The sequence below is a fragment of the Indicator indicator genome, chromosome 21 (assembly GCF_027791375.1).
Source record: "Indicator indicator isolate 239-I01 chromosome 21, UM_Iind_1.1, whole genome shotgun sequence".
NCBI classification, from domain to species: Eukaryota; Metazoa; Chordata; class Aves; order Piciformes; family Indicatoridae; genus Indicator; species Indicator indicator.
Genome location: NC_072030.1, coordinates 7,396,145 through 7,409,726, shown reverse-complemented (window position 1 = coordinate 7,409,726; position 13,582 = coordinate 7,396,145). Strand labels below are relative to the sequence as shown.

The 13,582-nt window shown below is 37.5% G+C and overlaps 1 protein-coding gene across 1 annotated transcript in view; it reads right to left on the bottom strand.

The window, feature by feature from the left end:
• HIPK3 (homeodomain interacting protein kinase 3) overlaps positions 1 to 13,582 on the bottom strand; it is a 49,519-nt gene that overhangs the window by 15,590 nt on the left and 20,347 nt on the right. Inside the window, exon 2 of the mRNA XM_054390292.1 lies at positions 1,666 to 1,789. Coding sequence (XP_054246267.1) covers positions 1,666 to 1,789 — 124 coding nt within the window. The remainder of the gene's footprint in view (positions 1 to 1,665; positions 1,790 to 13,582) is intronic.

Here is a 13,582-nt window from a genome sequence, read left to right as displayed (position 1 = left end):
CTGCTTTGGCAGGGAGGTTGGACTAGATGATCTCCATCAGCCCGTTCCAACCTCTATCATTCCATGATTCCAGTGTATCAGTTTTTTACATCTGACACACCTGCATTTTCCACTTGGAAAGGGAGTGTGTGTACAATGCTTAGGCTCCCAGCAAAATATGCTGTCCTCATCTGAGAAAATCCACTACTGGCTGTGATGGCAGTGGATTAGATTTATGCCTGAAATGGTCAAATGCTCTTTTTCACTGAAACTATCATCACATATTTGTTTCAGATGATTTACTATATATTTTGCTTTACCTTAAATATAATTGATGATCAAAGTATTAACACAAAATAGTTAAGATTCAAGGCTTCAAGAGGAATCTGTTAAAACCGCACTTTCTGATGTACTTTAACTAACACGGCATGTTAGCTCACTGCACAAGGCAGGAGTTATGTCAGAAGTAACATTTCTTAAAAATTTAAAAATCCTTCCACAAAGATGAGTTGGCATAATAATTAAAACTGAGGTTGTTGCAAGTTAGGATGGAGGGAATAGAGATTCCAGCAGCCAGGGCTGAAGGTCCAAGAGGAGTGAAGGCTGAAGGGAGTTGGGCAGGGTCCCACACCACACATGTCCACACAGGAGCTGCTGGTGTGGGCCAGGCCCTGGAAAAGGTAGAGCAGTTGGGTAATAAGAGAGAATGGAAGAAAGAAAGTAATCAAAAGGAGAGAGAACAGTGAAATAACAGTCAGAAACTGGGAGATGAGCTAAATTCAGTGGAAGACAGAGGACTTGAGAGCTAGAAGCACCTGAGAAGAGAAAAGCTGATGGGCAGTTTTTCTGAGAGGAAATATGCACAGGAGGCTTCTGCTGAAATACCAGTGACGAACTGAAGCAGGGAGGAAATAAACACAATGCTGCCAACTTTTGGTGTAATTCCCTGCATCTGGGAGTAAAGGGAATCCCACTCTGACCAGAACTCTTTCTAGATCTTTTAAATATTTTCTAAATATCCTATATTAGAAGTTAAGGGGGGAAAGGCAATGCATTTCTTTAAAAATTTAGCAGTTAAGCACCTGTGCCTGGTTTTAGTGAGTATTAAAGCTCAGAAGACATGGCTATTTTCCACTGAGAAGTACAGCTGTTGCTGCGTATAATCACAAATGAATAAAACAATTTAAGAGCTTCCTTTCAAGGGCTAGCACGTTGGTTGCCACATGCCAGGGAGACAGAGGGAAATGCAGCACAAAGCCCTTGCCTGTTCGGTTACTCAGTGACACATACCACAGGGCAGGAGGAAAAGAATTTCCTTGGGAACCATCTCCTACAACTGCTGTACTGATGTACACTGATGAAAACCCTGAATCAGACTTCTTTTAAAGTTAAGTTTTGTAGACCTGCTTGAGCACAATGAAAAAGCTGACTGAAGTATTTCCAGCAAATAAGTAAATGGACACGTTGAACTTTAATTCAGAAAAGCAGCATAACACACAGAGTTTGGTCTAGACACAGGATTTATGCTTCTAAGAAAATCAGTAAGACTACATTAAAAGCACTGAACAGACTTGAAGAAATACTACTTAACAGAGGATGCTATTAATATTTGAAATGTGGATTTAACAACCTGAAATTCTTAAGTTGCAGAAAGCGTGCATATGCTCGTGAAATTTATTCTACTACCTGGTCATATTCCAGTGCTCCTGGGTACAGTGGCCATCCAAGAAACAGCTCTGCAATCACACACCCTAACGACCACATGTCTATGGCTTCACAAAACGGCAATCCCAGTATGATCTCTGGTGCTCTGCAAATTAAACATGGTTACTGAATTTTTATCCCCAAGGAAAAAGGTAATACAACAATCCAACATGACAACAACCAACCAAACAAACAAAAAATCCACCCAAATCTGTTATTTGAAAACACAAGCTAATTATTTCAAACATGGGAAATTGTGTTTTGCTTTGTCTAGATAACCCATGGTAATATTATGCAGCATTTTTTGCTGCACATACCAGTTTGCCATGTACACCAAATAACTGATACACCTTAAAACCACAATGTCACCAATTCAACATTTTTGCCTTTCCTACGACATGTCCCGAATGACCAATGTCACATGCCTGTTAATTGTATTCTAAGAACACAACACAGTCATTTATCTCAAAAACAAACAAACAAAAGGTTTCATCTGAAAATATACTTGCACACTTCTTAACTGGACAGTACACTTAAAGCTATTTAAAATAATCAATTTAATTACATAACTACAAATCCCTTAATGCACTCAAATGAGTTGAATGTGATCAATTTTTAAATTACTTCAGTGAAACCATTGCATTTGCTAAAGAGACCAGGTCTTACTTTTCACCTAAACCAAATGTGAATTATTTAACCAACAGCATTTGTGTTTATTTCCTTACTCAAGAACCAGAAAAATTGCTATTGACACAGCTGCTAAAGGGCTTTTAACGTTTCTGTTTGTGTGGAACAATACCCAAGTATTTATTTCACGGATATCCATTTTAATTGCCTTTGTTCTTTTTAAACCTTCCCACCCAGTTCATTCAAGCTATTAACAAAAGGGAAAAGAATTAAAACATATCTGAATGGTATTACAGAAACAAGCATAGAGACATAAGGTATTATTTAAAGCATCACACTATAAAGTGATTTACTATTAAACCAGACAATCTGTTGTTAGCCTAACACACCACAGAACAGTAGGAAGGTGGTTAAAGCTGACAGGGTAACTCCCATTGCAGCTGGGCAGAACAGCAGCATCCAGCCACCCAGGTAACACGCTGATGAGGAAAATTGCAATTTCTCACCTATATAACAGCTTACAAATCCTACACTTTAACACATGCTGGCGGATCATATGGATGGTCTACATAGGAAACAGGATCTCTAATTCCCACGTCTCGTTTATCTTCTCCTTCCACATTTACTTCTATCAAAATATTCTTTAATTCACTAAAATGTAGTGGATTGATAACAAATTCCTACTTTCACGCTACATTGGGACAAGGAAGCTATTTTGTAGTATACAGCAGACCAGGAGCTGAGGCATCTCCATCCCTTTTCACAAGCAGTATTCAGCAGAAGCCATACACAGACATACTGCAAGCTCAAAGAATGCATATTCAGAGCCAGTAAAGGACTCATGCCAAATGCATATTCACTGCCAGTAAAGGACTCACACCACTCTGCCCCATCCCTGACCCCTAAACCACCCTGGCTTCTGCTACAGGCAAAATCTGAGACTTTCCACAGATAAAGTCTATGGGACAGGATATTCTGTTAAACATTTATACACTTTCCATTCATGCCAGCACTTCATTTCTTCCCATCCTTGTCACAAACCGTTTCAGATGCAATGATATAAAAGATAAATCTTGTCACACTGGTTGGTGAAACTAGAGAAGCTCAGTTTTCCACTGCCTTCAAAGATTTTATTACAATAAATTTCTAAGGATCAAACTAAATGTATTTCTGCAATGTGGGATCATGACACTGCAGTAAGTATTAGGTAGTTTTGTTACTTGAGAAATAAATATATTATATCTAGATGCCACAGGACTAGAAATAGCCTTAAGAAACGTCTGCCTTCAGCTGCTGGCTGGGTGCCAGCCTGCATAAAGTTGTTACAGATCTCCGTTAAAACACGCTTCCTTTTGTTGTATTGTGTTACAGCCCTGAATAGTTAATGAATATACACGCAGCCTATGGATAGAGGGGCTTTAACAAATGCTTCTGCTAAAATAAGCTCTTTAAAACCTCTTACATTTACTCAACGGTTAATATGTGCACTGTATAAAAATAGCCACAGTCGGTCAGTCTGTCACTCGTCTCTTTTGAGGGACAGGACTGCCAATGAAAGAAGGATAAGGGTAAACAGGATGACAAAAAAAAACCCTCAGTATTTACTGTATTCCACAATATAGTAATCTGTTGTTTTTTTTTTTTTTTTTTGTGAATACCAAGTAGTTCTATGATGCAAACAAAAGTGCTAATGTCTAAGGAAAAGCGACATATTTAAGGAGAGGCAAGCCTGGTGCTCCTCACTTCCCAGCACCTTCCAGAAAGGAAGAGGAGATAAATGTGTTCCCAAACAGGGCTACCCACACCTCACTACTGTACAGTAAGAAATAATTTTCAGGCTAGTTTGAAGTGAGGAAGATGAAGAGCTGCTACTACACAGAAGTGTCCAATTCACTGTTTCTCATCTCCTACTATGGCCTCATACTGGTCCTTAAAATGGAGCAACTATCCCATGGCAGACAAAGTTGCAGAAGAATTTGTCCTGGCTTTAATTATGTTTAGATTGGGTTTAACCAGCTCAAATATTTTTGATAAAGAGTTTGTTAGTGTATGTTCAAAAACATTTTTATTTTCTTCTGTCTTCCAGTTAAAATCTATATGGATAAGCGAGAGGAAAGTGCTAAAAGGGAGCCATTCTTCAATTTTTATTTTTTTAAGATGATGCATAGGGTTTTTGTGGAAGAAATATTTTCAAATACAGCTTACAAATGAAGATTTTCCCTTTCCTAATTACAACACATAAAATTAAGTTGTAGGAACTCCAGATGTTCCACACAGTCACTTTAACATGAGATTACCCCCCCAAAAATACAACCTAGTACTTCTGTCTCCAAACAACACATACACTACTGCTTGCTATCTACTGCAGATGACAAGATGCTCAGTAAACCAGAAGCTACAGTCCTCCCCAACTTTGTAAGTAGTATCTGTTTTCCCGTCCCAAGACATCCAGAAGTACATCAGAATCTTCTACACTTCTTAAGGATAGCAAATCTTACTTAGATGTACTTAAATGAAATTAAAAGCAAGATTTTTGAGGGACAGTTTCTATTTCCTTCTTATCAATGTTAATTCCTTATCACTATTAATGAAAGATTTAAAAGATGACAGAAATGCAACACTATTACACTGGAAAAATTCACTTTATTAAGTAACAATTCCTATATTAAAACATCTGAAACTCTCCTTTATCATTTGACACAGCACTCTTGAAGCAGATGTTGCAATTCAAAATATCTAAAAAGATGAAAGGAGCAAACGAGTATTTGCTTCAGCAGCTTGCCTGGAGAGTCATATTTCTATTTACTGTATCACATACCTTGGTTATACCATATTATTCTAAAGGGGGTTGTATGCTTATGAGGAAGTAAAGTACAGATTTTGTTGTGTTAACTTGCTTAAAAAGCAGAACATTTCATAGAATACTTTTGCTTCTGCATGTTAGCCTGCTTAGAACAAAGCAATAGAGCAAGCAGACTTGGAGAAAAATTAAATAATTCTTTGAGGAAGGGTTAAAAAACAACCAAACAAGCAAAAACTACAAAAAAAAATCAAAGCTTTAACATAATAACAGGAAAAAGTCTTCCAACTTTTACTCTGGGTATCAATGAATAAAGAGCAAGAATTAAACACACAAAAAAAATGTCATGAGAAAAACTATGGGAAGTCAAACCATTGCAAACGATCACTACCTAGAACTCTTTGATCAGAAATCCAAGTTAGAACAAAAGTTAAATGAAAAGGCTAAGCCCCAACAGTTAATGCCCATAATATCAAATTAAGAATAGCACAGAACAATAAAAACTGTGTCTGCCTGGAACTCCTAACCTCATGAAAAATTCAGCTGAGTGCACAAATAATCTCTCAAATATGTTCCCACTGAAGGTTCTATAGCATTGCACATACCCCCTCACATATAAAGGAAAGGAGATTAAAGACAGCAATTTTTATTTCTATTTCTCTTGTTGGCAGTATGAAAGGGTCAGTGTATCTACAGTCTACCACATGCCATTGTTTTATTTATTGACCACCAGGTTGCCACTCTCCAGATGAGAGAGGAGTATATAAATAGCCATTCTACCCTCATGTCTTTCAACACATCCATGTGATTTCTCTCCAAGACCAAAAACTTTAGCCACCACCTATACCAACTATGTCAGAAGCTGAAGGTAACAGTGCCATATGAGGAACACAGCACTACCTCCTCTCCTCTGGCACTATTGCCTACTCTAAAGATGCTGGATACTGGGAGTGCTGGTATATTCTTGGCAGTGTCACCTCTTCATTGTAGGTTTTGCAGTAAAATTCCTTCTAAACAGGCAGACAAGCCTTATTAACCCATTTTGACTTTGCAGTTTAAAACACATTGAATTAGAATTCTAATACTGTTTCTCCATACTTTTTGGGCTCTATATTCATATAGTTGAAGGTAAACGCTGACAGCATTTCTAATGAGCATGCAACAGAAAATTTACAGTCTTCTCATATAACATTACTACCCCGATTACCACTGTATCTGCTCAGGATAAGGCATGCTGCCATCATTATCCAAAGAAGTCATTAAAAGGGTAGGATGCTTATCTTTTTCTATTAATAATTTGTTCAAGGCCATCCTATGGATCAAAAGCACTCGTAAACTAATCCAATTTGTAAGAGTTATAGTCAGAAGGGATTACAAATCTGAGATTAACACTTCTCCCCCAGAACTATCATTACCAGCATAACACAGGCATGTACTTTATGAAAGAAATAACTAGATATGGCTTGTGAAATGTGCAGTTCTTCTAAAGAAAGTTTTGAGAAAAAGATCAGATGCAGTGAAGAAGTGAATGATTTAATGACAAAATCTGTGGATGATGAAGGATATAAAGAACAGTTGTTTCTGCCATGCATTCGTGATGCATTTGAGAAGGAATTTCAAACATGTAATTAGATCAACACAATGACAGAATATAGAGCATAGATGGGGTATAGCAAACCATAGTACAAATTAATGCATATTATTTATTCATTAATAAATTACCCATAAGAATTAAGAGGTAATAAATTAACCAACTTTCCAATGTGAAAAAAATCTAGACAACTTTACAGATTAGGCAAGAAAAATATTTTACAATTGGGAGCAAAAATAATCAGGGTATCAGTATTTATTTTTAAAGGACAAAGACATATGAAAATTTATTATGCCTTACATAAAACTAGTGATATTCCCTCACCTTGAATAGTGTGTGTTCACTTTTGAATTCTGTGTTCAGTTTTGGTCACCCCCATCTGAAAAAGGATACAGCAAATAGAAAAGACGCAGAGAAGGACAATGTAAGTTAAAGACTTGAAGAGGTTTAGGTACAAGAAGAAACCCTGGTTGGAACTATAAAGCTTCAAGAAAGAATGATCAGAAACATTACTCAAATTATATATGAAATAATAAAGAGATGTAGCCAGGTGTTCCTAATGTCCTGCCTTACTATAGAGGATCAAGGAATTCCCCACCTGCTTTGAGATTAAAGACTGATGTAAATAAAAAAGTGGGGTTTGTCAAAAGCCAGAATTCAGTTAAGTCTTTGAACCATGGGCCTCTGCTGAGGTAAAAAGAATACATTAAGAGTATTTAAGAATGGATCAACAGAAGAAACATCCACAATAGCTCTAGATTAAGCAGTAAGGTTTGTATCAGTGTACAATGAAAACAGGCAGCAACTGTGTAGAGCTGGAAGAAACTTGCATCAGAAGACACAAAAGTGCAGCCTTCTGCTGTGGTAAATTTTCTGTAGCAACACAATACCAGAATAAATGGGGCACAGATCCGGTAAGATCTCCGTCTCATTTCCTATGTATTACAATTACTATTGTTGCACAAAGATAAGAGGTACTCAAGTAAATCCCTTGATCCAAACTAAAAAGTCTCTACAATATTCTCCATGGTCTGAACAATTTTTATTAGTAATATCATTTTGTTAGAGTAAGAATTATGTCAATGAAATATACAGAAGGCCTTAAAAAGTCACATTACAGATAGGAGGTTCACTTGAATGATGTTTTTAAGAACACTTTCATAGTTGATTGTCCCTTGCTTTTAAGACCACTGAGATGTTAGAACATAGATTAGTAGTGTCATGTGTTAGTGTAAATTTAGTCTTTGAAATGTAAGTATGACACACTATGCCAGCCAACAAGCCTTCCTCCCTGTCTTCTGAAAGGCTTGTTGCTGTAAATCAATAATGCAAAACTGCACTAGAGATGTACATTCACAATCCTGGCTTTTCTTGTCCAGTTTTCTAGTAGTCTTTTAACTCTGCTACGATCAGGCATTATGAAGTACAAAACTAGCAAATCCTGATTTTGGATTGTGTTTGTTTTAAACTCTAAGAAGGTCAGAGGATTTACACTGAAAGCAAAACCTAAGTGCTCAGAAACAGCCTCTGGGAATATTAGATAAGCTGGATAGAGGCATCTGTGTCTTTGAGGTGGCAGGAAAGAATCAACAGTGCCACGCTGCGATTTAGAGCTATCTATCCACCATCTATCACAAAATACAGGGAGAACAAATATGTTCAAGAAGATATGAGAAGTTATCCCCATAGTTTCATTCCTCCTTTGAAGGAGTCTGGTGCACTATCAGACCCTCCAGTGGCAAGTGATAGTGAAGACAGGAGCAAGTGAATCACCGTATCTCCTGTAAACTTCTAAGGCCACAGAAGGGCTCTGGTGGTATCCACAGTGCTGCACAAAAGCAGTTCTCATTTCCTGGTAGAAAAAAATTCATTTTATTATAATAAAGCATTTTCATAAACCTATGCAACAGTCAGTGGCTAGAAAAGACTTATTTAACATCACAGCCTTCCACTGCTACAACGAACAAGACTGGCATACAGCTGTCAATTTAACTTTGAACCCTGATCTGACCTCGAGGAAGAGATAGGACCTAAATATAGGGAGTATCCCAAAAATGTAACTACTTACAAAAAAAAAAACCCCAATCACTGTAAAAAGAGTTAATTTGAACACAGGGCTCACAACTGAAAGGGAGAGAAAAGGAAAACAAATCAGACAGATAACAAACCTTAGGTAATCTCATCAAATAAAAGGAAGTTACAAACAAACTATCCTAGTGGTCTTTCCTGATGCTAAAAAAAAAAAAAATATTCTGTTTTGAAAGAGCTACCCCAAATGTTAACCTAATACATCTTCTCTTACCACTGACAAGAAGCATAAAGATAATAAATAGTTATTCCTTCATTTTTTCAGCTGAGAGTAACAACGTAAGAAGTGATTTCAACAGATTCTTTCTGCTTATTCACTGTCTCTTGAGAAATGAAATACTGACTTTACTAAAAACCAGAAGTTCATGCTTCTGCCTTTTTGAATTACTTGAAAATTAAGTAAAGCAGGTACTGATGTCATAATACAATAAGAAAATTGTGTACAAATGCCTTATTGCTAAATACAGTCTGCAATTTATTTACAATTCGGACAGCAAAGTGTCAATATTTGAAGCATCAGATGAGATTACTTACCAATAACTGAATTTTAACGTCCTTTGTGTACCTGTGCTTTGATGTACTACTTTCAACAACCACCTGGCAGTGCTTTACCCTTGAAGGAGCTGAAGTTTCAAGAGCTGGTTGCATGGACATTGCCTCTTTGCTCAGCTGCACACCTGCGGTGGGGAGCACACTCTACCTGACGTCGCCCTGCGCTCTGCTGACAGCATCAAGGTGCAGAACAAGGCACGCCGCTTGGATGGCACACTGCAACCACCTGTGACAAGCAAGTCCTTTCTCAAACAGGGCATTGCCCTCATCTCCTGCCCTCCTAGGGAGTACATAGGTATATGTGTAGCCTCCCAAATCCTGCCTCAGAGTGCAAGGCAGGATCTGGCTGTAACAGGCTGTTAGAGATCCATATGTATGCACACAGGTGTTGAAATGTTTGGTTTGAACATCTCCTACTAGAATGACCTAGACACACTTTCTTCTGCAGCTTTGCGAGCAACTTGCCAAGCTGCAATACTGGCACCTAAAGCATGTAATTTAATGAGATGGTCTTTACTTTACTATACAGCATGTTGTTCCTGTATGCTACAACCACCTCCGTGATTTTTTTCCTCTCTTCTTTTCATTCTTTTTATTGGGGCAGGGGAGAAGGAGGGGTGGGAAAGGAAGAGAAGCAACATCCAGAAAATGAAAACATCCAAACTCTCGTGTCAAAACAAAAACCCACACTGAGCTGGTGAAGTGTGCAGATTGTGTTTTAAGAAAACCTAGTTTGAAATTATCCTGTTTGAAATTCAGACAGAAGATAGGACAAGGACAGGTAACTGTGAAAGCAGTTGGCAACCACAAACTGGCCTCCATCCAAAAAGAATGGGCAACCACGTGCAGTTGAGGAAAGGTTCAAACACTAGCAATAATTTCCAGTTCTGAACAAGCAAGAAGAAAAATAAAAACAGCACAGTGTGGGAGGTTTCAAGGCCTCACAAATCAGAGATGACAAATCCTAATTCCTCCTGTCCCTTGCTTTGTTATCGTTGATTTTGTCGGAATATCAAGTTCTAACCCTTTAAGTGTCTGCACGGACATGTAGCACCCAAACACACCAGCTAAAGGACAAATACAGAGTTCCTACAAAAGGGCAATAAGCATGACAGCATTTGCTTGCAGCATTCTCATGAAGAATAGCAAGACCTCGTAAGTAAGCTTTGTGTGAAGGCTTGTTGTGCTTTCACCCCTGATGATGACACTCCTACTTCTGGACTGAGGCTACAAAGTCATTGTGGTGCTAAAAAAAAAAACAAAACCAAAACAAACAAGTAGCCTGGTCCTAAAAATTCTATCAAGGGTTCATGCCAAACAGAAAGGTATCAGCATGAGGGTCTCTTTCATTTGTTTATATTTAAATGGATTCTCCCTTTGCCATAGTTCAGGTAAAACACCAAAGAGCTCAAGGATATGGTTGTTAGGTCAAGAAAGATGTGAATCATAACTCGGTACTTTATTTTAACTAGCCATTAGCAACATTTATTTTAAAACACTTCTACATTCAATTCTACTGCTAGATTCATAACCAACAGACAGATATCTGGCACAATGTTTTACTGGGATCTGTTACTTCCATACAACAATACAGAAAAATACGTCCAACATACAGTACACAACCTTAATTTTGATTTGCATACTTCTGTAGTAATTTATGATGCACTAGTAAGTGAACTGATTGGCTGACCTGGTGAGTTTTCCCCAGACAAATTTCTATCATCAGACACCTGGTGTAAATACATCACCAGAACAAGTGACACCCTTACCTTCAGTTTAGTGATCCCACTTACATAATCAGGAGGAAATACTGAATAGCCTAAGCCCTGGGGCACTATGGAAAATCATCTGGCAATGTTCACACAAAATATGTTAGAAAATTTAAAAGGTTGTTTTGCTTTTTTCCTCCCTGACAATTAAACCTATGGACTGCTAGCAAAGAAAATTACAGTCTATTTTGGTAGGCTAGACTGTAAGACTTCAGCCTTCCAGTATGTCACATCACCTGCTTGCTACTGCTCTGCAGTCTACTGAAAGAATCCAAATGCAACAGTCCCTTCATGTGTCTCACCCCAGCCTTGAGCCCCACCAGTACTGGTCAGATGGGTTGTCCTCTTTTTGTTCTCCTTAGACACTTTTTCCTCTCTGCTTTTTTTTCCTATTTTTAATTCCTTGGTATCCCTTTTTAATTTATTTGTCCTTTCCTTTTGAAAGGAGAGCCTGTCTATTCTTAGATAAGTTTTAGATCCTAAAATAAACTGTTTAGCTATGTATCTATTACATCCAGACTGATGTCATATCAGACCCTGACAACATGCTGCAACAGGAATGCAACTACAGCAAAGAACCTCAGCATTTCTGCAAGCTCTGCTTTGCAAAGCCTTTTAAAGTAACATTACAGACAAAAAATGGAACACCCTACCCAAATACTCAAACATAAGGTGAGGACTTTTTCCATTTATTCTTCTCATCACATTAAAATGTTGACATCCTTTCTAAAGGAGTTCTTGCCTAATTTTCAATACTAAAAAAAAAAAAAAATTCTCTACTACCAGACTAAAGAGGAAATCAGGGTAACCAGATTACACTGGGAATCCTTTCTAATGTAACAGGATGTTATAATTTTGCTGTCAGAGCAAATAAAAGTTAAGAACAGGTAGTGCAGTTTAAAGAAAAGAGATAATAATGGGATCTAGATAATAACTGGATAATGATGGGAGCCTTTCATCTCAGTAAGCCCTTGGAGTCCAGTCCAGGACACCAACAATGGTGAGCAGCTCATTATTTATGGCTAAAAATCTCATTCTGTTCCTGATGTACACAGACACCCATGTTAGGAAAAGGCACACTTGTTAAGAGTATCAACAGAAGCCGCAAGGATCAAATAGAGAGGGAACTTTCCCCTCATTTACAGAAATGCTGCTCCTCAAACAGGATGATAGCACATCAATTGCTCAGTGACTTGAGCTAGTGCTGTATAACAATTTTTATCACCAGGTGAAAAAAGAAAGGTAAGCTGCCTTTACTGCTTGCTCTTCAAAATGTACACATTAAAACGCATAGAATTTCACAAGACTTTGAAAGACACCCTGATGGCAAAGTGTGAGGAGCAATAAACATTTCCTGAACTTTAAAAAAATAAAAGCAGTAGCTATGTCAAGAACATAATTGTGCTTTCATCTGAACTATTAGATACATTAATATAATATCAACAAAGATTACAAAGCACTTTCAATATGTCCTAAAACTGAGAGTTTATATATATGTACCAAATCAAATTCATAATCCATCTAAGTAACATACCATGTCAGGGAGATACTCTGGTTTTGAGGTTCAAACGACTTGCACCAAAATAGAAAACCAAAACATACCAACTAAACATTTATTCAAAATGCCAACGACTAACAAAAAGGGCAAAAATAAAACCATTGGGAAGTCTGACAGTGTTGCATGTGATACAACCTTTGGCCAAACTCTGAACACTGCCCTAAAGGCTAATGTATTATGAGAGTCTATACAGTAGGAATATTTACTGGGAACCCCTGCTCTGTGAAAAGGTGAAAGCTTAAATTCAGTTAACAAATCTCCTCTGAGAAGCTATTTGTGATTTCCTTAGAGATGTGGAGAATTCACAGTTGTTTTGTTTCCAGGAAAAAAAAAAAAAGTCCCCAAATAAAAGTGTCACCTTTTCTTAGTCTCAGAAATTACTTTTAGATTATATTGTCATACCACAAAACTTTCAAAGGCCAGCCCTGGGTTATGTCATTGCTTTTTAGTAAGGCTCTGAATACCAACCTTGGTGTGCCTTCACCAACAGAGTTATTATTTCCTTTCATTAAGAATTCTGGGATTTTTACATTGTGCTTTGCACTTTTAGGAAGAAGTCAATCTAAAAATACAAGAGTGACTCGCTTATGTTAAAATTGGCAGGAAAAATAAAATAAAATCTCTTCTTGAAATAAATAAAACCACTGCTGCTCCTTTTCAGCAATGTCCCTTGTTTGCTATCTGCAATCTAAACAGTCCCTACACATATGTGGAAATTTGTGATTTTCTTCTATATTCATGAAGTTCCTGCAGTTCTTTTTGGTTACTAACATCAGCCAAAGATCAGACAGGATTGTTACCGTCAGCTCAGTGGGATTTTTGTGTAACAAGAATTTCCTCAGAGTCAGTTTGCCTGAATGCTTTCCTTGTGAAATCCAAACTTACAGATTGACAGCAGTGAAGAGTCAACTTTT